Raw genomic sequence first — 24,516 nt, 5'->3', positions numbered from 1 at the left:
AATTAATGAATTCAATGCATTGTAGGTGGCGCTACCACCATTTGTTTAACATGAATGCATTGAAAATCTAATCATTTGCATATTTAATGGCATACTTTTTCTGTCATGTATATTTCAAGTGTGTAGCACATCGCCTTCTTGGTATAATAATTTTGATGGCCAGTAGTGTGTTAGTTCTCTTGGACACAATTACTAAACATTTTTAAAAATTGAATTCTTATTCATGTGAAAGAGGCAAAGATATATTTCAATAGGTGATGCTGCATGACGTAGAAATTTAATAGTATGAATTTATTTTTGAATACTTACAGGTAATTTTTGTCTCAAACTTTTTGAAAAAAGAAAATAGCTCACTTTGTTGAGCTAAAAATCAGGAATACTGTAAAATGGTCTTGAAAAGGTGATAAACAGATTTTATTTCTATGCCAAAAGGTCATAAAGATAATTGAAAAAAAAAAAAAAAAAACCCTAAAGTCTCTTGACAAAAACATGAGTTTGGAGGAATTAAAAATTTGTAATTGATTAAAAAAAAAGAATAAACAAACCCAAAAATATTTTTAAATATACAAAATGAACAACGCAGCATATTTTAACAACAAAAAAGAACATCAATGGAATAATGGGACTAATTTTCATTTTGTCCTCCAGGCAATAAAACCCTTAAACATAATTTACTTGCTAAATTAATTTGAATTTTCAATAAGCAGCATGAGATAAAGTTTCATCATCAACTTTTTTGTTTTAATATAGAAAATATTAGGATAAAATTGAGTTTGAACTTCTGTAAGCTTCAATGCATATATAACTAAATGGGTAAGTTTGAAAAAGCTATTAAAAAGTCAAAATTATTTTCATGCTCAAGTTATTTATACCCTTTTACCTTTTTGAAATACATTTGGGGGATCAATATAAAACCTTTAAGTTTATGAAATGTGCTGCTTTATCTCAAATATTTCATTAAATTCATGAAATGAAAAATTTTTTAAGAAGAAACTTATTTACCATTCAGTAGCTGCTTTGCTAAGATCCAACTGTGATAGTTCAATTACCGACTTTCCAAGAGTTTTTTCCTCGAGGGAACATCATTGATCCACTTTTAGAGACAACAGTAACTTCTAATGAAAAGTTAGGTCACTTCAGACATATTTACATCAAACTCAAGTCTGAAAGAAAATTGTAAAGAAAAAAATATAATTGTGACAGTGATCTTGCGACATGCTCTGACACATAATATTAATGTGCCAAGACCAGTGGCGCAGCAGGGGGGGGGGGGGGAGGTAAACACATCCAAGAGGCCTTGGTTTTAACATTAATAATAATCCTAAAACAATAGGTTTATACATGTAAGCACATCTCCTCTCTAGTTAGTGATCCTGGCTGACCTAGTTTGACAAGCAGTTCATAAATTTTAAACATTTGAACCTGTCACCTACGACTCTCCTTTGTTCCAGACTATACAAATTTAGCCTTACTAGCCTAGTAGCCCTCTTTTGAATCCTTTCAAATAGAAGAATATCTTTTTTGGGATAAGAAACTAAAAACTGAAAATCATACTACAAATGAGGTCCTACCAAACTTCTATGTAAAAGCAGAAGAACCTTCTAAGAGTTATTTAAAATAGATTTATTGATAAACCCAAGCAGTCTATTGGCTTTGTTACTTACTATGCTGTACTTAAAGTCTTGATTTATAAAGACATCCAGATCAAAAACTTTTTCTTATTCACTAACGACCTAACTCTAAAAAAAAATAATTTATATGTTTATTTTTATGAACTAAATGAAGCACTTGACATTTTTCAACATGAACTACCATATCTCACTTAACAGTCTACTTAGAAATGTGATCTAAGTCTTCTTGGAGGTGTTTTATTTGTTCTTCATTTTGTAAATCTCCATAACTTTGACACTATGAGAAAAACTTGATGTTCCCAGAAATATTTTCATTAATATATATAATAAATAAAAGAGGTCCTAAAACTGAACCTTAAGGAACCCCACTTAAAACATTAGCCCATTTGAAATGATTTGCTCGAAATACTCTGTTTAATTCCGCTTCTTCAATTTCCAACCCAAATTAAAGTTTTCCCTCCTACTCCAATCTCAGCCAGTTTCCTAAGAAGAGTAACATGTGGTTCTTATCAAAAGGTTCCTGAAAATGTAAACAATATCTATGCATTTTTTTGTTATATTAAGACATAGTAACTGTACCATAGAAATGAAATAAATTAGTAGCACAATGATTAATCTTTCCTAAAACCATACTGCAAATTAGTCAACAGACCATTAGTCTCCAACAAATTCAAAATCTTGATTTTGATCAGTGAAGTGAAAATTTTGCAAAGCACTGAAGTCAGAGTTACAGATTTATAACTTCCTGCCTTAGTTTTAGACCTATTTTTGGAAGAGGTGTTTGCCAGTTTTTATTTGTCTAGCACTGTCCCTTAGTTTAAAAACTAAACATACAGGGTGGTTATAATTAAAGTTACCCTATTTAGATCCCTCTTGTGACTGTTCTATACATCAGATTTCGATGAAACTTGGAATAAAGATTATATAGACCATGGGGAGCAAAATTATGCAGTAAAAAAAATTAGTTCAAAAATCTACCACCAGGGTAGAAAAGGGCGCATGAATCAAATAAGACAAGATTGTGTCACAAAATCGATTTTATTTACAGAATTTGTTCAATGTGCATTCCATCTGCGTCAATCATGTGTTCAAAACATGTTATAGCGTGAGTCACAGTTGCACAAAGTTTTTCCCTATCAATAGCATGAACATGGCGCTTTATGCTGTCCTTTAATTCAGGCACTGTCCGTATGCTTTCACCATCCGTATATGGGGTGATCTTTCAGGAAACCCCACAGCCAGAAGTCCCACGGATTTAGGTCCGACGATCGCGGGGGCCAAGCTGTAGGAAAATGCCAAGAAATTGTCCCGTCATAAACAAAATGCATACGAAGTAGTGACTTACTTGACGAGCAATGTGAGGAGATGCACTATCTTGCATAAAGACAGTTCAGTCCAAACACGCTCGTTGTTGCAAAGCAGGAATGACTTGCTGCTCAAGAAGTGAGCAATATCGGGGACCTGTGATGGAACACCTTTTAGGACCTTAGGGCGGGGTCTCCTCGAAGAAATTGGGACCGAGGATGAAATCATCGGTGAAACCACACCATACAATAATGTAATCGGGATGCAGTGACTGTTCATACACAACAATGTTGTTACCGGATGTATTACGTGTGTAGAACGTCCCCTATCATTGATTTTTGAACGTTTTTTTTATTGCATAATCCTGCTCCCCATGGTCTATATAATCCATTGAGAAGGAATAGATGGAGAGAGTGCAACCCTACTATCCCGATACAGCAACAGTACCATGCGACATAGGCAGCAATATCGAGTTGACCGTAACCGCTGAAGAAGTTTTCATTAGCTAAAGCCATGAATGATTAAAACATTTAACTGTAGAAGGGAAAAATTAGATTCATAGCACTAGGGCAGCATTGTAGTATTATAAACTGAAAAAAAAAAGATACACCAGAAGGTCCAGTAACTTTTTACAGGTATGTACGAATGTTTTTTTACTTCTAAATAAAAAAAGAAAACTTATCTATGCATTCAACGAGTACATATCCCACAGTTGTCTATAATTTTTAAGTTTTTGTACTGATTTTACCTATAAATGTAATAAAACATTGTATATCATGAATGCAAATAACATTTTAGTTCCATACAAACAGTTTCTACTTAACTATTAATTAATTTAACGGCTCTCAAGTATTTTGTGTACATTTGCTTTGTTGGCGAGTAGCTTCTCGCCAAGTTCCTGTGAACAGTTGATGCGTTTAAAACAAGTTTTAGATTTGATTGAATTTAAACATTAGTATGCCAGCGTATGAAATAATTTCAAAATATTGATTACAAGACATAGGAATCCATAAATTTTCAGTCAATAACAAAACATTTTAAACATATATTTCTATATACCCGTCATTACAAGGAATAAACATCAAAACAAATGAAAAATGCAGTTACATTATATTTTAAAGTCCGGGAAGAAGGGGAGAGGGGGAGTCCAATTATTTAAATCTGGAAAAAAGTTCGCGGCATTGCCTATGCCAGTAACAATAATCAGAAACGATACCTTTTAGAACTTATCTTTCAGCATTGCTCAAAACTCTGTTAATCTTCTAATAATTCTTATAGGGAAAGTTTCAGTACTATTTCTTAAAAAAACACATACACACGCGCTCAATTTAACTATAACGATGAACAACAATAAAAACACATCACAATAATTCAGGCTGAAAACTTTCGCTTACTCACAACACAATTGGTCGATCTAATGTTCTCAGAAAAAATAACATACTCTTATTTGTTAAAACATGTTTCCAAAACATAATAAAAATAAATTTACGCAGACGATAAATTAAAAAATTGGGCAGTTGAATAATTCTACTTTGTTTTCTTCTTGCTTGGCTTTAATCTTTTTTAATAATATTGCTTCTTGGAAGCAGACGATATTTTTTCACAATTCATATTCATTTGAACTGAACAGAGACGGGCAGACTTTACCAAAATAAAGAGATACTTTTAATTTTCACAAAGTGTCTCGATCCACCAGAAAATGTTTGTAAAAATTATATATAAATTAGTAATGCTAATAACTGTTGCATGTTTATTTACGTAGATAGTTAAAACAGGAAGAAAGACACATTCTAAAAACCTTCTGGTAAACAATCAACGTTTAAGAGTCGAAATTCAAGATAATAAAATCAACAAACCTAATAAATCTTTACATTATGTGCTGAAACACAATTCAAAATACAATTCATCCGAAATCAGTCCTTTTTAAAAGATTTGCACTGCATATTATTCGCTACTTTGGTAAGCTTGGTGTACAACTACTGATTGCTAGTTTTGCGTGTTCGGAATCAGAGTCGGCTCTAAAATTCCCGGATTTGGAGTCAGACTGAGTTTGAAGCAAAATGGTCGGAGCCAGAGTTTGAAGGTTTTGAAACTCCCGAGTTGAATTTGGAGTCGGAGTCGGATTGCTTTTGGAATGAAAGAGTTGGAGTCGGAGTCAAAAAAGGCTCTAAAATTCCCTGAGTTGGAGTCGGTTTTTTTCTTTCGACTCTGCAACCCTAATTTGCTGCAGGACTGCGAAGTTGGAGTCGGACTGATTTTGGAGTTAAAGAGTCGGAGTCAGAGATCAAAGGTTTCGAAACTCCAAGTCAAAATCTGAGTCGGACTGCTTTTTGCGTAAAGGATTCGGAGTTGGAGTTGGAGGCTCTAAAGTTCCCTGAGTCGGAGTGGGTCATTTTTTTCCGACTCCACAACCCTAATTCGTAGCAGGGCTGCGGAGTTGGACTGATTTTTAAGTAAAATAGTCGGATTCGAATGCTCTAAATTCTCGGAGTTGGTCATTTTACTTCCAACTCCGCATTCCTAATTAGTAGCAGGGCTGTGGAGTCGGACTCTGAGCCGGACTGATTTTGATGCAAAGAGTCACGGCTTTTAAACTCCGAGTTGAAATCATAGTCAGACTGTGTTTTGGGTAAAGGAGTTGGAGCCAGAGTCTATTATTTTTTCTACAACTCTTCAGCTTTGATTTGTAGTCCCGACATCATAGCGCCGCGCCGTCGCATGAAAAATGTTTAAAGCCAAAAGAGCGATTGCGTGCCAAAACGATACAACTTCCCAGCCAAACTAGTCACCTGACCTGGGAAACATCGGGTGCCAAGCTTATCTCATTGAAACATTTGCTGTGGCTCCCTCCATTAGTATTCCTTCTCAATGATATAACCTATATTCAAAGTTTCATTGAAATCCAATGTGTAGAACGTTCACTAGAGGGGTCTAAGTAGGGTAACTTTAATTATAACCACCCTGCATTTAAAATAACATCCACCAATTCTTCTGCCTATTTTAACTAGAATTTTTAAATACTATCAGGTACTGGAGGTTTAGCTGTTTATTTATTTATTTATTTTCAAATAAAATAAATGTCCTCCAAGGAAAACAAAATCCTCAAGCTATATAACAACTTGTGTCTTGCTCTTGTCAATTGTAGAAATACAGTACTTGTTAAAAACAAAGGGGGGAGGGAGCTATTTAAACAATCAGCAATATTCCTATCCTTTTGAATTAAATTTTCATTCTCCAGGATCAGTGGATCAACTGGACTATTGGGTCATTCCACGGAAAACGGTAATTTTGTCCCGCACGTGACGCATCATATATTTCATAAAAAATAAAAATTTAAAAGGATGATGAACAAAATTTTGTTGCTTAAGAAATCACGAACGCATGTGTGACTCCTTAAGCTAAAATTTTCTCCAAAAATTATTTCTTTTTTATGCTATATAGGAACCGTCACGTGCGGGACAAAATGATCATTTACAATGGAATGGGCAAAAACATATTATTTTTTCAATGGTTTAAATAATTATTTCTGAACTAATGAGATATGTTTCCTTTACGTTGGAACCATAGCTTTCAAAATTTATGATTTGTTTCGTCATTGCTGTATTAACAGAGCAAAAATATTAACTTTTTCATAAGCAAGTTACCAGAGGTTGACTTTGGATGTCCCACACGTGACGCATGTAAATAAATTTTATTTTAAATTACAAAATTGTTTAATAAAAATATAATTGGGTCAGGAGTATCTTTGTATCAAATGTAAAGATGAAAAAAATGGCTTACCCCTGTTTCATCAAAATCTTAAGAGATATGACGAAATGTTAATGAAAGTTAAGCGTATTTTTGTCCCGCACGTGACGGTGGAATGGCCCTATTACAGGCTTTCTGAGAAAAAATAAGCCAAAAACCTCTTAGGATTCCTGTCACTACTATCCCCTAGCCTTTGCTCCAAATCTATTTTCTAAATATGCATCAAATACTTAAAATTACACACTGACCAATTTCTTTAAACCAATGAAAAGCGGCTTGCTTTCAATTAAGATCTTCTTTATCAATCTCCCTAGAGGCTCCAAGAGCCAAGTTTTAGTACATCCTAAAAGAAATATAGTTTTTAACCATTGACAACTGAAGATCTACATTGCTATTTTCAAATAATGAAGAAAATACCTTTCAAACTTTTAGCTGAGATAACATATTGTGAAACTCAGGTCTATTGACATTCAGCCTTGGATGAGTCCACTTCAAAACTGGTTGAAAACAAAATAAGCATGGGTTTCTATAATCGAGGGTTGGCAAAAGAAGTTTTTTCCTGAAACATCGTTGTTTGCTTACGATAAGAAATAGCTTTTAAGAATAAATTTGAGCCAAATTTCCTGATAAAGAAGGGAAAGTCTTGATTTGCTTATTGTTATTCATTACCCTCACCATTTCCTAACAAATTGATATTTTTGGCTCTTCCACAGAGCGCCAACAATGTTGTGGTTTACTTCCTTTTTTCTGTTCCATGTATTTTTCAGTGAAACAAGGGATTTTCAAACAAATTTGGTACTATAAACATATCACAGAGTGAAAAAAATAGTAACACAACTCAAAAAAGCAATCTTTTGTAATTTATTGTTGTCTCATTAATAAAAATTCCTAATTATTGTAATGTCTTTTAAAAATGGTTATTACAATTATTTTGCTTGTTTTATGTTTTTTTTTGCTAGCCTTTAAGGGTTTCTAAAATTTTCAATCAAATTTAGGTCAAATTACAATTTATTCAAAGTTGCCATCAACCGGTCACTTTGCTATCGACAACTTGTGTCTTTATTCCATTTAAAAGATCAATTTTTTAAAAGTATTATCAATTAAAAGTCTCATTTTTGGTATTTTCCGAGTTGTGTCACTATTCTTTTCAAGCGACGAGATGTGCAATTTTGACAGTTCAAGTTGTAGTTAAATAGAGCATAATGATTTTAACATGAAAAAAAATTGCTTCACATTGTTTATTAAAATAAAGTCAGTAAACTAAGAATTAAGGGTGTTTAACTAATGAATTAAAAGAACTTAAATAATAGAATCTTCAATAATAGACACTCTCAAATTTTAGGGTCACAGGATAGAGAGACCTGAATGAAAAACTTTTTAAAACAAGAGAGAAAAGAAAGGATAGCAGTAATTTTACAACAGCACTGCTGAATCTATGACCAGCAATAGCTACTTTATAGCTAAGGAAAAATATTTTTATATAGGACATACTATATTCATAGCCATGTAATTACAACTATTACCTAACTATCAGAAAAAAATAAAATAATAAAAAAAAGATATGGAACACATATTAGATAAATAATTTTTTTCTAAATTCTTCAAAAATTAATACTTACGATTCATCAAATATTGGATTGCAAGTATTTTTGATTACTTGTGTTTTTTGTTTTGTTTCCTTATTACGATCAGGAACCATATATATTTTAACATAAGGATCTGGTTTATCTTCCCCATCTTTATGTGGCAGGTTCCTAGCAAAATTGATAAATATCACACAAAAATGTACAAACTAAGCAAATGCAATAGTTATTACAACACATAATTTCTTAATGCACTATGCAGGGATAGAAGTGACATTTGCCAACAAAAATATAGGAAAATATAGGAATTTTCTGAAAAAAATATAGGAATTCGTTGGAAAATATAGGAATTTTCTGCAAACAATATAGGAATTTTTCGAAATAATATAGTAATATTTTGAAAAAAAAAGGATATACAGGAATTTCGATAACAAAGCTCGCCAGTATGACATTTTTTTTCAAAATGCAATACTACTATTCGGTTAAAAACATGTAATTACACTACCTGACATAAGTGCAATACATACGCATAAATAAGTCTATAAATACACACAAAATCAATTTTACAAACAGTAAAAGAGCGTAAAACTGTAATTTGTACTAAACATATTAAGGCATACTTCTTTAAATATAAAAAAAATAGACGAAACTTTTTGTAGATGAACACAAATTTTTCTTAAAATAGTTGTGTCACTAATCTAATTTTTAATGAAAGATTTTGCATGATCCGATACTGCGATGGGCAAGCTGTGCAGTAGAATGAAATTCGTGAAGTTCTGTTCTAATTTATGTTATCACTTGACAATGCAGTAAAAGCCAAACTTAAAGTTTTATAAGTTGTTGAAACATGTGCTATGCTGAAATCAAAGTCACATGTCACAGTAATATCAGGGGTCAATCCAGGTTTCATTTTTTAAGTCCCCGTTATGCGAAAAAGCAAAATATTTTTTGTGAATTTTCTTTATTTTTGTGAAAAAGAAATTATTGTGAATTTCCTTTTCTTTTCTAGAAAAAAGTGTTCAGGTAAAAATTTAAATGTATGCAAATTAAAAATTTAAATGTATACTGTGTTTTTTTTTCAGAAAAATCTCTGATATGATACTTTTTGACCATTTTTCCCCCCTGAAAATCCTGACTTTTCAGTACCAAATTCGATCATAGTTGAAATCCACGATTTCCCATGACTTTGAAGGACACCCAGTAAAATATGTATTTGATTTAGAAATATTTGGTCATTAAAGCAAAATAATCCAGACCTAAAAAACTTGGTGGCCACCACTGTCCCAAAGTTTTAAAGTACAAAAAGTGAGGGGGGGGGTTAGTTTTTACTACTTTCATAAAAAAAATTAATAAATAGAACCTTGCACTTGTTTACAAAAACATGCATTTTGGAAAATTTAAGTTAAAATAGGTTTTTAAATTACTTCAAAATAAATAAATGAGAAGTCGTTAGGAAACTGCATTTTAGTAATCAAAACCGTTTCTTTAAGTTCATACCAAAGCCTCCAAATCAATGAGAATCGAATGCAATTGTGCAGATAAAATTTCACTTTTCTAGAAACTAATGCAGGGCTCCCAACACATTTTAGTTTTAGAAAAGGGTAAAAGAGGACCAATTTCAATCAAAAAGAGGACTAAAGAGGACCAGTTGGGATTAAAAAGAGGATCTTGAGAGGACCATTCATTTAAACACAAGGAAGCATCAAAAGGCAAATTAGCTGCCTGCTGCTAAATCCCTGAAAATAATTTGTTAATTAACCATAATACTGATTTTTAATGATACAATTCCTTTATCACCTTCTGCACAACTGATCTTTTTATCCATTGAATAATATTATTTACACAAACATTTGGATGGGGGGGGGAGGCACTTAGCGCAGCACTTAAGGCAGCCTCCATAGAACTAAATGGGCGTAATGATACATTTTGAATTGAACCAGGGATGCTGGTAGTCTCACTGAAGGATAGATGAAGCTGTGCTTCATCTTTCTATAGTTTAAAATTATTTTTGTGTTTTTCTGTATTGTAGTGCTTGTTTAATAGCCTTTATATCCCTTCTCCACCGATATGAATCCATCACACACCAAACAGATCTACTGTATTGAAAGTCTCCCTAAAAATGTCTGAAATTCTCAATCACAAAGAGAAGCAGATCACATGAGGCATAGTTTTGCAATTTTCATATTCAAAGTATATTTTCAAGAATCATAAAGCTTACATTAAAAAAAATAATCCATGATTGCAGGGCCATGAGTGCTTTGAACTTTTATGGGGGGGGGGGGGGAACAAATTCCCCCCTTTAGCAGGCATCATGCCGCCTGCCTTGTCTAGTGGTCAGAGAAGTCTGACTGCGATAGGAAGGTCCGGGTTCGAATCCCGGCTCGGGCATGGACGTACTTTCTCTCTCTCCTGTCCTTGTCCCCTATAAACGGGTCCTTATGGCATGTGTGTACTGTAGAAGTCGGACTTCACACCAAATTACTCTACAGTTGGAAAAGTGAAGCAGTGCACCTCAAATTGCCAGCCGACTTGGCACACGACAACAACAGCAGCAGGCATCATGACAATGAAATGATGTACAAATTCAACTTCATATAATTACATAATTCAACTTTGTTTCATATACAGATGCTACTTTAAAATGTTATGTGCTCAATTGTTTACATTTAATACCCCTCCCCCTCCCACACAAAAAAACAGTAATAACCGAAAATAAGCTAATGATAATCAAAATTATGTTTGGAAAACTAAATAAGCTTGAATTAAACAACACAAAAAATATTAATTTTTTAGTTATTTAAGTAAAAATTTAATCGAGTTAATCCGACGTAGCATGTCAAAATAACTTCTAATTGCCATAAATATAAAAATATTTATAAGATGCAAAACGATTGAAAGCTCAGAGAAGCAAATTTTCACGAACCAAGTTCAATGTTGGCATGCTTCCCATAAAATAAATTTATTTATTTTCTACTAAATTAAACCTAAAACATGCTAATCTAAGTTGGAATATGGGAAAATAACATTCGATTGGGCAAAATATTTTAATATTTACATGATTCAAAAAGATTGAAATTTCAAACATTAAAAGCAATTTTCCGCGAAGTCCGAGTAAGTTCAATGTTACCATGGTTTCCAAAATAATTCCTACGTTAATTATTGAAATTAAATGAAAAATAAGCTAATCTAAAGTAGTATATGTCAAAATAACTTCCAATTGTCAAAAACATCTAAATGTTTACAAGATGCAAAAGGATTGAAATTATTTTCCGCGAAGTCCAAATAAGCTCAATGTTGTTATTGTTTTCGAAATATTTCCTTCGTTAATTATTGAAATTAAACGAAAAATAAGCTAAACTAAGGTAGCATATGTCAAAATAACTTCCAATTGTGGAAAACATCAAAATATTTACAAGATGCAAAAGGATTGAAATTTCCAACGCGAGAAGCATTTTTCCGCGAAATCCGATTAAGTTCAATGTTGCCATGGCTTCCAAAATAATTCCTTCGTTAATTATTGAAATTAAACGAACAATAAGTTAATCTATAGTAGCATATGTCAAAATAACTTCCAATTGTCAAAAACATCAAAATGTTTACAAGGTGCAAAAGGATTGAAACTATTTTCCGCGAATTCCGAATAAGCTCAATGTTGTTATGGTTTTCAAAATATTTCCTTCGTTAATTATTGAAATTAAACGAAAAATAAGCTAAACTAAGGTAGCATATGTCAAAATAACTTCCAATTGTGGAAAACATCAAAATATTTACAAGGTGCAAAAGGATTGAAATTTCCAACGCGAGAAGCATTTTTCCGCGAAATCCGAGTAAGTTCAATGTTGCCATGGCTTCCAAAATAATTCCTTCATTAATTATTGAAATTAAACGAAAAATAAGCTAATCTATAAAAACATATGTCAAAATAACTTCCAATTGTCAAAACATCAAAATGTTCACAAGATGCAAAAGGATTGAAATTTCAAACGCGAGATGCAATTTTCCGCGAAGTCCGAATAAGCTCAATGTTATTGTTATGGTTTCCAAAATATTTCCTTGGTTAACTATTGAAATTAAACGAAAAATAAGCCAATCTATAGAAACATACGTCAAAATAACTTCAAATTGCAAAAAACATCAAAATGTTCACAAGATGCAAAAGGATTGAAATTTCAAACGCGAGATGCAATTTTCTGCGAAGTCCGAATAAGCTCAATGTTATTGTTATGGTTTCCAAAATATTTCCTTCGTTAATTATTAAAATCAAACGAAAAATAAGCTAAACTAAAGTAGCATATACTAAAATAACTTCTAATTGTGGAAAACATCAACATATTTACAAGATGCAAAAGGATTGAAATTTCAAAAGCGAGAAGCATTTTTCCGCGTCCGAACCGAGTAAGTTCAATGTTGCCATGGTTTCCAAAATAATTCCTTCATTAATTATTGAAATTAAACGAAAAATAAGCTAAGCTAAGGTAAGCACATGTCAAAATCACTTTGGATTGTAAAAAGAATCAAAATATTAACAAGATGCAAAAGGATTGAAACCTCAAACACGAAAGCAATTTTTCGCGATAAATCATATCGAATATATATGTTCAGAAAATTGCACTAATGAAATTTTTTAAAAGAATTACAAGCACAATCCAAACAATAAATAAATTCAAGCAATAAACTTTTTATACTTTTTCAAGGTTTTCAAACACTAGAAAATGTGTGTGTGTGACCTTTCCCCCCCCCCCCCCCCCCAAGAACTTTTCAGAGTTTTTCATGGGCGTACGAACTTTGTTTAACACGCGCTGCGGCGGCGTGCTTGGGAGAACAGTAACTTTTAACGAAATGAAAAACTTTTAAAATCTGATATTTAAGTAAAAACAATATAAAAGCGAACTAATCAGACCATAATGTTAAAAGTCTGAAGCGGACTTTACCATAAAACACGGACTTTGGCGGGAAAAGCGAACCATTTGGGAGCCCTGCACAGTAGGAAAGATAAAATGGCGGCTGCACGTGGATCGCGGAAAAGGCGGTAGCCAAAAGTCGAGGGGAAAAGTAAAAAAAAAAAAGGAATCGGAAACTGAAAATATAGGAATTATAGGAACTTTTTCAGAAATATAGGAAAATATAGGAATATAGGAACGCTGCGATGCCTGACTATGTTGCCAAAAGTATTAAGAGACCAATCTGAAGGTGTGATCCCCAAATACACAAGCATTGGAAATTTTTGCACACACACTGAAGAGAGAATGAGTAATTTGAATATTTAGATACTTAACCCGTTTGGGAAGGCAGTCCGCAGAAGAAAGCGCTCTCTCAGAACGGCAGCTGTTACATGCGGACTGCATATAGGCCGTGGCAATTTCTCCCGCTTACGGCCCTATTCTCAATACTGTCACAGCACGGAGATGAAACTCGGCTCCCCAAAACCGAGAATTAAGGGATAACTAGTTTCGAACGTGGTGCGTATTCTTCAAATCATTTCAAGCTCAAATTAGGTTAGCCAAGTTTTAACTGAAGTAGAAATGAAACGGCTATTACCATTGGGTAGAGTGACTCATGTGACATTTTCTATCTGACTGCATTCCACGTGGTAGTAAATTAGCGCGCTGAAGAATGATTGACATACAATAAGAATTGGGAGTAGCAAAATGGATCTATAGTTCATGCAATTATTTTTTATTACACTCAATTTGAAAAAAATGCATTGATGTCTTTAAAGTTTCTGGAAAGAAACTTAAAAAGTTTTTTCGTCTTGTTATTAATCAAGATGAAATAAAAAGTAATTCAATAATATAGTCACGTTCTTGGCAAGGGTCTCATCTGGGCCAGGTTGTAATTTACAAAATCTCCCCCCCCCCCTCTTTCAAAAAGATGTTTTATGTAAATATTAAGTTTGTGCTATTTTTAGAAACAGCAACTTATTTTTATTTTGGCATTGTGACTATAGTTGTAATTAAAAAACGAGTTTAATTACGAATAATTAAAAAACAAGTTTAATTAAGAATAAATTCTATGTAAAATTTGCCCTAGACGCATATGTAACGTGCCCTGTCCAAGCGCAATATTGTGCTTTGTTTTCGTTGACATTTAATGGATTAAATATGATTTAAGAAAAAATCAGGAAAAACTTCAGAGAATTAAAATTTATTTATTTTATTAACTTTGAAAACCAATTTGGGTGCCATTCCGAGGCAGACCGTTGTCCCCCCCCCCTCTAGATACGCTACTGATTAATATATTAGTCTCTTTTTAATATTGAAAATCTGTCAGTCATAAATGTTTTTTTTTTCTTGTGTGTGAAGTAAACATTTTTGAATAATATAGAAGCTTAATATTTTCTACTATGTTGTGTATGCATTTGAAAGAAAGAAAGAAAAGAATTAAAAACATAGAAAAGAAAAATAATTTACAATATTATTAAAAACTTGTTACAATGTATTGGCTTTAGAACCTGATCCCCTCTCCCCTCCATCTGTTCCATTTCGTGAAACATTTGTTAACATGTATTGTCTTTAAAATCCATAAACTTATTAATATAAATGACACAGGACAAATTCGTAAACTGCATTTTGCCCTGCATTAGTTTTCCATGTGCAAAGAACTTATTTTTTCAACAATATAGTCCTTTTTAAAAGTTGAACAAATAATTTTATATTTTTTATCATCCAAAAATTGAAGGACACCCATATTGGGAAGGGGAGCAAGTGGGGACTCAAGGCCCCCCCCCCCTTAGAAATTAGAACTTCCTTGCTTTAGTATTTTTTCTTTGCTAAAATGTAAAAACATTTCTTTTCCAGGCATTATTGAATGAGAAAAAATGTCAAATTTTATTCACTCTAATCTGTACTGAAATCTGTTTCCATGGGAAAATATCCTGCTAAAACATGTAGAAAATATCTGAACCCCCCCCCCCCTTAAAATTTTGCATATGGATGCCCATGTAAAAATTCCTTGTTATCATTCACACCTTAATTTTTAAAATCACTTATTTTTCAAAGCTCTTTCTCATCCCCTATCTTGTAATTATATGCATGTTTTTGTACGCAAAAATAAAGTCACATTCTAATTGCTTCTATATTTACATTCCCTAGCATAAAATCAAATGTTATTTCATCCATTCAGAATATTTTTCCACATTAATGTGTTCATGAAGCTAGTAATAGTAATTTCGTCTGCAATTAAAAATCTCATGAACTGTTTTATTTATAATTATTTGAAACAAAGAAAATTTTAAATTCGTTTAGATATTATTGTGTTGCACATTGAAATTTTGTGGAACATTCAGCTTCATTCTGTCATTTTCTGTCTGGGAATGATTTATGTAATTTGGTCTCTCAATTGGACAAGATACCTTGCTACTTCAATAATTGATCTGAGTAAAAAAGTTGCATCAGAACTGTTTAAGAAAAGCAATTGATTTTTCCAGGGCTGCCCCAATAAGAGCAAGGGCACACTCCTCCCTCCCAAACACTACAAAGACCCCCCAAATTGGATGACCCCTCTAAAAAAAGAAATTATTCCTTAAACCCCCCCCCCCCCCCCTGAAAAATTTCATGGCATATTCTGCGCCATGACCCCCCCCTCCTCCCCTAGCCGGGATGAGCACTCCTGATTATTATGCTTACAGACCATTTTTCATTTCCCCAAACTCATAAAAATAATGGCAAGTGCTATTTTGTCACATTTTTCACAAATTTAAAACAAAACTTTAGCAATTATTAAAGCTCCGTTGTGATGTTATATGACTATAATTCTGTGAAGAATTTGTTTAAAAAACTATTAGCGGTTTAAAAATTGTTTGACCAGCATTTTAAGGTTGGAGCAATGCTGCATTAAAAAAAATAATAAGTTTTCGTGTTACTTTCAATTTTCCAGGAATTATTTGATAAAGGATAGCTTGTAATGGACGAAAGTGTTCTAAGATATTCTCTCAGAAGTGGCATCTAATCTCCCCCTTAAATAGTTATTTTTTCATGCAGTATTCTTTTATAACGTTTTTGTTGTTAATTGAGGCGAAAGTTTAAAAAACGAAGAAACGGTATGGCAGAAAGAAATCAGATTAAAAAATATATATATATTTGCTTACCAATGGCGACTTTTCTGCACTACAGTAATATTGAAATTTTAAAAAAAAAAAATTATTTTTTTCGCAACTCTCTGTTGAGCATTGCATTAATGTTTTCAGCCGTACTTTTTGATAACACCTATAACGAATGTTAATTCTGATTAAATTTTGTAATTAATCTTTGTTTCTCTGACATCAAGAATGTTTAGCGAATGTTTATCAATAGTTTCTAGCATTTGCAAATCGCTCAAAATAATCCAAACGACCGTCGTTCATTTTGTTTGCTCACAAAGGAATGATGGGAAGGAAATCAAGTTTTAAACCGTCGAAGTCCCGGTCACAAGCCGAGCTCTGGAAGTGGGCGTTCTTCGTTGGTTCTGTAACCGAGTTTAACGCCAAACCAGAATGGAGAATTAAGTAGTTTTTCAACTTCGAGGTTTAAGCCTCGGTCCGAGTTTTGACAGGAGTGGAGAATACCAGCGTTAGCCTAATATGCAATTTCGGAAAATATGCATTACATAATAATGGATTAACTACTTTACGTAGAGATGAAACAATTTTTTGATATGTGATAAAATATATCACAATTTCAATGATTACAAAAAAATTGATGCAAATAATTGATATTTAACAATAAAAATACAAAACATATTGTTTTTTACTATACCTAAAAGTACCAAAATTAAACAATATATTTTGTACAAAACAGAAAAAATATTTGTGCTTAATATTATGAAATACTTAAAGAATATTGTAACCCTCAAAGCAGAATACTTGACGATTTTCTGCAACGTAAAATCATTTGACCAAAATTGTTCTGCAAGTACTTCAAACATTGTATACACAAGCAACATACGTAACATTTTCATAACTGCCAACATATATTCTTTAAAAATCTTACAATGCATGCCGTGGGTGTATTTGTACACTTTTTTAACCAACATACAACAAACTGTTAAAATTAAAAGCATTATATTTTCAAATCTTTACTTGTAATTAATCAGCACAGAAAAAAAAAAAAAAAAAACTGGATTCACGAAAGAGAAACATAGGATTACAACAAGCAGTTAGTTTCAAAAAGGCAGGCCTGTGCATTTAAAAATTTAAGAATACAAGTGAGCAATTTTAAAATATAGTCTAATATTTTTCTGTAAGATGCATCATTTAATATTAATCTTTAAAAATATTCTTTTGGAAGAAACTAATAACTTGCTGTATTATCTTACTTTTTCTTTTGTAAATTAATGTAGTCAGCTGCTTTTGCTGAAACTACTTTTACTGGAACTTAAGCTTTCTTAAGTTGCTGACTTAGCAACATTCAAAAATTTTTATTGCAATAACTTATTCAGAACATTCTTTTTTTTTTTTTTTTTGTAATTTCTTAATGACTAAAATATTATCCAGGTTATTATCAGACAGAACTGCACAGCTCTGTCCTTGCCTTTCTGACACTACTGAATATTCTTTCGCACTCTGCATTGCTGTGAGGTATGGCTAGAATGGAAAGCATAGAAAAGGAGGGCCTATCACACTTCAATAAATCATTGACATCAACTAGTTTCTTCAAAGCAGCCTATTTTTTATCCATCCTCTCCCTTTTTAGCACAACATAGGGCAAATCACTGTAAAAAACTTCAAAGTATTCATAAGCTGCAAAAGGATTGAAATCTCAAACATGGAAGCAATTTTTTGTAATGTTGCAAATCGAACACATGTTCAAAAAATTGCATTGGTGAAATACTTTTTAAAAAACTTTAAGCCAATTTGATGAATTTGAAAGAATTTAAGCACTGAGAAACTTTTTCAAGGTTTTAAAACTTTTTCAAGCATTTGAAAAAGAACTTTTTTTTCAAGCACTTTTCAAGGTTTTTCAAGGGCGTATGACCTATTATCTAACCAATAATTTAATTTTTCAAGGACTTGTGCTTGTGGGGCTAGTTGTTCCTTTTTCCTGGGGCAAGGAGCTCCTTGCACCTATTTATCCAGCAGCTGTGTAGTAAACAAAAACACATATAAATAAATATTATATGTATATATTCATTACCGTGAAATATAGAAATTGGAGAATGTCGACTCTCACCGGTGATTCTTTGAAAATATTTGATCATTCTCTTATACACAGATAGAAGAATATGAAATTTTTGAAGATCAAAATATATTTCATACTTTTATATGAAAACATGAAATTTGCAAAACTAGTTGATTACGCCACCTTGCGGTGGTTTAAGAAAGTAGCCAAAGAGGCAAAACAGTTCAAAGTTGCTCAGACAAGGCAGATGTCTCAGTAAACAGATCATATCCTACGCACTTGGATCTGTCTAGGCGTTACTTGTTTGGCCATCATGATAGCCAGACACTATAGCTGCTCCTTTGTGAGTTCAGCCTAATCAAATTTGCGTAGGACTCTCATTATCAGAAGAGTAAATTAAAAACACTAGTAAATGTAAAGCAGAAGAATTTTTTTCTAGCAAAACTGGCTTGGTCACTCATTTACAAGCATATGGAGTGTAGATGAAAAAATCGGGTTTCAACTAGTCAGGTTTCGGTGACTGAGGAGAGTTTGATGTTTTTATGAAAAAAGGGGAAGAAAGAAATTGGAGTGTCTAAAAATAGATCTTGCCCATGTTAAGTTAAAATGAGTATTTTCTATATTCAGTAATTTATAAACACAAAAATAAATAAATAAATAAACAATAAATAAAGACATTCACGGCAACAATATACGCCAGCGAGTTATTAGGAGTTCATTGTTATCATTTGCACTGACCTTGTTTAAGTATCATATCAGTTATAGTCAAAAATGGTTTTCTGTCATGATTGCAGACTGAACTAGTTATCATAGCTTAATAGCTACAACAGCTGTTAAATATTTTATTAATTTTTCTAAATTTTTCTTTCTTACTATATTTTCTATGTTAATATATTACAATGTTAGTATACTTATTAACTGTGACTTAATATGTGTATTTGTTCTTAAAAGGCAATCATTAAACCTTTAAATATAAGTTATCAATGCTAAAATGTAAAATAAGTTTAGTTTGTTTTAAGTTTAAAAAAAATATTGATTATTCGGACAATATTGCTTATTAGCCTTTAAATAAACACTTCTTTTTAATCCAAGTTTTTTTTAAATCACAAATTATACCTTTAACAAATTACTTGTCCCAAAAAGATGTTCATCTCGAAATCATCATTGTTAAACATGGTCTTGTTAATATCGAAACAACTTGCCCCACCCGTGGAACAACTAGCCCCAAGAAAGGGCAAGTTGTTCCATCTCGAATTTTGGTACGATAAAATTAATTATAAAAAAATCTTACAAAATATTGCACAAAAAAGAGTTGTTACATCATAGGAACACATATTACTATATTTTAATATCAAAATAATAATTCTTGAACTGCGTTTTCATAACAAATTTTAAGCTTGCTTGAAAAACAGAACTTCTAGCCCCGCTCGCCCCTAGTCCTTTGAAAATTTTTATAGTGTTCGAAGAAAAAGTTTGCTTTTCTGTTAGGTACCTCACATAAACTAAATTAGATATTAACTTTATTTCTTGTTTAAATGTATGAAATGTAATACACATTTCAAAAGAAAATAAATGAATAAAAAGTTTTGATACTTCCTTAAACTATAACTTTTCTCCTGAGTTGCCCCCCCCCCCAAGTTAAAAAGTTTTTTTAATCTCAATTAAGTTTTTATCTTAATTGTAGAACAAATTTTGACATTTACAATTTTCAAGACCTACTCCAGAAGTTTAAGAGTTTATAGAACTGTAGACACCCTGCCATGATAGCTAATAAAACTATACATAACTATAGTTTTTTGGTATTGGACATTCATAGTTTTAAAAACTTTTATTGTCAAAGCAATTAAAAGCATTTACCTCTTTTAATATTTTAAAATACAAAGATAAAAGATGAACATGCACAAAATTATGGAATAATTTTTTGTCCCAATGCAAAATTAAAATCTGCAAAACCCGATTGTGATTGGTAGTTGGCTGTTCATTACTACCAAGAAAAAGGGGGCATTCTACTCCTCTTATTTATTTTTTTGCCTATGATGAAGAAATAGTTAATAGTTTGAATTGATTACACATATCTAAAATTTAAAACAAAAAACATGATTCAAAGAAATTGATAGCTCAAAGTATGAGTAAAAATAAAAGCTTTTATCTACTTTAAGGTTTTTAAAAGTAAGAAATAATGCCTTTTTAAGGGACCCTAATATTTTCAAAGCAAATAAGGGTTTTTTTAAGGGCTTATTAAAGAGCAGGGAAACCCTGCAGGGATCTTGATTTAAAATCAGGAAATTTACAGATACTTTAGCCTGTTAGTGCACTACTAATTGCTATAACTTACTTTGCTTTATGAACCACAACCACTAATTTGTTTCTAGGAATACTGTAGCGAATAGTAAGTTGAATTTTAGTTATTCCAGAATTACTTCGAATGCTACGGTTGCTCTTGATGCTATCACCACTTATGCTAAAAGAAAAACATTTTAAAGAGAAATTAATATAACTGATCATTTTAAAACAGCAAATCAATAATATAAAACAATAATATATATCACTATAGGGTCATTCCATGTCAAATCAACCAATCACTCAAAATGACCATCTCAGATTTTCATGAAACTTTCAGGGATTATACTGTTTGACATTCTAAATTCAGATCTACTTTTTAAAAAAATCTATCTTTTTTGGTTAATGAGTTATTAATTTTTTAAATGTGTAAAAACTCATGTTTTTTTACTCATCTGTTGTGCTTAAAAATGCTACAATTTTAGTTCTATGGGGTCAATACAGTTGGTTAATAGCTCATTTTAAAGAGAATTGCATGAGCTTTAATTTGACATGCAACTTGCATATTTCTCTTGAATTTTCAATATTTTTTTTTAATTTTAAAATTTAAAATTTAAATTTTTTTAAAGTTAGTGTCCTAAAAATTTTGAAAAAAATATGTTTTTTAATATGTTTTAATAAATACATCCTAAAAATTTCAGAGTGGGGACATGATGGGATCAGCAGTTATAGCAAATAATGCAATGACACTTTTTTTGTAAATACATATATATATATATATATTATATATATATATATATATATATATATATATATATATATATATATATATATATATATATGTGTGTGTGTTTTTTTTATTAGACTTTTTTTTAATTATTTTCTTTTACTTTTTTAAAATCATTTTTTTAAATTAATCTCTTACTTTTTAAAATTACTTTTATTTTAAATTTTCTTTAAAATTATTTTTTAATTTTAATTAAGCAATTTCTAATTTGGCAACATTTTATTTCAAAATTATGATATAAATTAAAATATAATTAAAAATTGAAAATGAAATGCATTAAAACCATTTAATGAACAGGCAGATCATGCAGCAGCTTGTTTACACAAGTGTTGAAACACTCCCTGACATGTTCTAACAGGTGTGTGATGCATTAAGTCCAATAGTTGAAGAAAGCTGTTCATTCTTATTCTGGCTTTCAAATAGTAAAGTAGGTTGTTTTTCATGTATTGATAATTGTGATTTTTTAAATTTTGCTTAATTGTTTGTTTTTCAATAGATGTTCTCATATTTTAATAGTTATAAAAGTTGATTACTTTAAAATATTTTTGTGCAAATTTTCAAGAGTGCTTATTGGAATTTAATAATGACCTTTTAACCAAGATTTAAAGAAAAAAAAACATGACTGAAGCAGGGACTTCAAAAATTATTTCTTTGTACTGCTGCAATTCATTTAAGAAGCCTGGACATGACTATTACAAGAAAAATTTAAGAACTATGAGTAATAATGTATCAAAGCATTATAAGGAAGTAATTGTAGTCTATAAAATATGTGATACTTGCCAAAGCTGTACAAAAATTACCTTTAGTTACCTCAGATTATAAAGAAAGTTCAGATGAAGCTCTGAGTGAAACAGATCATGAGATTGAAATTTCAACTCCAGAAAAGTCTAAAGCTATTGAAATTTTAAATGAAAGTCTTGGAGTAATTGATGAAACTCCCATAAAAAAATTCGTCTTAGTGAAAAGAAATACCCCCAGGCAAAATTAACTAAGATCACTGAAGTTCTAGGAACTCAACTATTTGGTTTAAGCTCAAAAAAATCAGATGATCTCATAAAGTTCGATTATGATAGTGAAATAATTATCCGACTTAAAGAGAAATTCTCCAGTACAACTGACAAAAGCTTAAAACTGCAAATTTTAACAACACTTCCAGAAAGTTGCACCTTAAAGCAAATAGAAAGCGAATTTAAAGTGACAAATTTCATTGCTAGAAAAGCTAAAAATTTCATGAAGGACAAAGGAATAATGTCTGCTCCTGATCTAAAACCCGGAAAGGCATTAAGCCCAGAGACAGCGAATCTAGTGAAACAATTTTATGAATGTGATGAAATCAGTCGTCAGATGCCTGGTAAGAAAGACTTTGTTTCTATTAAAGTGGATGGAAGAGCAATTCATCTCCAAAAGTTTTTAATTTTAAATACCTTAAGGGAATCTTAAGTGCTATTCAAAGAACATTATCCTGATAAAAAAAAAATAGGATTCTCCAAATTCTGTGAACTTCGTCCGAAAAATTGTGTTCTTGCTGGATCAGCTGGAACACATTCAGTTTGTGTATGCGCTATTCACCAGAATGCAAAATTGATGATGGCTCAGTGTAAGTTACCAGAATTGATTAACAGGGACAAACCAATCAAAACTTATAGACTTACTTAGTTTAATGATTTGCGAAATTCCTACAGACAAGTGTTATTTCCGTCAATGTAACAACTGTTCAGATACTAATAATTTGAAATATCTTTTTGAAGATTCGTTTGAGCAAAACAGCATTGATACTGTAACATACAAGCAGTGGGTGCAAATTGATAATAAGACTGCACTTGAAGCAATAACAAAACAAACTGATGATTTCTTAAATTGTTTATTCGATAGCTTACCCAAACTGCTGAAACATTCTTTTATTGCTAGCAAACAATCTGCTTATCTTACATATATATGAAAAAAAATCTGGTTGAAAATCAATATATTGTATTATGTGATTTTGCTGAGAACTACTCTTTCATTCTACAAGATGCTGCACAAGGATTCCACTGGAACAATGCACAAGCAACGATACATCCTTTTGTTGTATACTACATGGAAAATGCCATGTTACAGCACCTGAATTTAGTTATCTCTGATTGCATGTGCCATGATACAGTTGCTGTGCATTTGTTCCAGAGGCTTATGATAGCATACTTAAAGCAAAAATTGCTGCAAAGGGTGAACAAAATTCATTATTTCTCAGATGGAGTTACATCCCAGTACAAAAATAAATCGAATTTTGTAAACCTCTGTCACCATACTGCAGATTTTTCTATTGAAGCAGAATGGAATTTTTTTGCATCATACCATGGGAAAAATGCTTGTGAAGGTATAGGCGGCACAGTTAAGCGATTAGCTGCACAAGCAAATCTTCGTATGGTCTATAATGAACAGATTATGACCCCCAGTCAATTATATGAATGGTCTAAAGACAATATTAAAAATATCGATTTCATATATTCAACAGAAAAAGATTACGAAAAAGAATTAGCATTTCTAAAAACAAGGTTTGAAGAAGCCATAACAGTGAAAGGAACTCAACAGTTCTACAATTACAGACCAAAAAACAAAAGCAGTTTTCGTTAAATATTACTCCTTTTCACACCACACAAAAGAAGAGATAGTAAGCAAACATGATGATGCTGATGATTTGGAATTGAATGATATAGTTGGTTTTGTAACATGTGTATATAATAATGAATGGTGGCTAGGTTGTGTTTTAGGAATTGAAAATGAGGAGGTTAAAGTAAGTTTTTTACAACCTCATGGACCTTCTCCATCCTTTAAGTACCCTCATATTCCTGATGTATTGGTTGCAAATAAAACAGAAATAATAACCAAAATTGACCCTACAACAAAAACTGGAAGGGTTTATAATCTCTCAGAATCTGAAAGTTCAAAGGCGAGTAAAAAGCTACTTTCCAACCTGAGGAGATGAAAGACTTATCTGCCACAAGGTATTTTTATGTATCCAATTTTACTTTGTGTTTATACATTTCAAAACTACATCCTCGAAGTTTCTGTGCTAGTTCTGTTTACTGAACTTCAAAGGAATAAAAGATAAC

At 31.7% G+C, this 24,516-nt stretch overlaps 1 protein-coding gene across 1 annotated transcript in view; it reads right to left on the bottom strand.

Moving 5' to 3' along the window:
- Window positions 1-1,126: 1,126 nt before the first annotated feature.
- LOC129231669 (extended synaptotagmin-2-like) overlaps window positions 1,127-24,516 on the bottom strand; it is a 139,196-nt gene continuing 115,806 nt past the window's right edge. The window contains exons 30-32 of the mRNA XM_054866032.1: window positions 20,696-20,821; window positions 8,303-8,437; window positions 1,127-1,163 (exon numbers count right to left, since the gene is read on the bottom strand). Coding sequence (XP_054722007.1) covers window positions 1,127-1,163; window positions 8,303-8,437; window positions 20,696-20,821 — 298 coding nt within the window. The remainder of the gene's footprint in view (window positions 1,164-8,302; window positions 8,438-20,695; window positions 20,822-24,516) is intronic.

The sequence above is a fragment of the Uloborus diversus genome, chromosome 10 (genome assembly GCF_026930045.1).
Source record: "Uloborus diversus isolate 005 chromosome 10, Udiv.v.3.1, whole genome shotgun sequence".
Classification (NCBI taxonomy): Eukaryota; Metazoa; Arthropoda; class Arachnida; order Araneae; family Uloboridae; genus Uloborus; species Uloborus diversus.
This window is presented reverse-complemented; position numbering and strand designations above follow the sequence as displayed.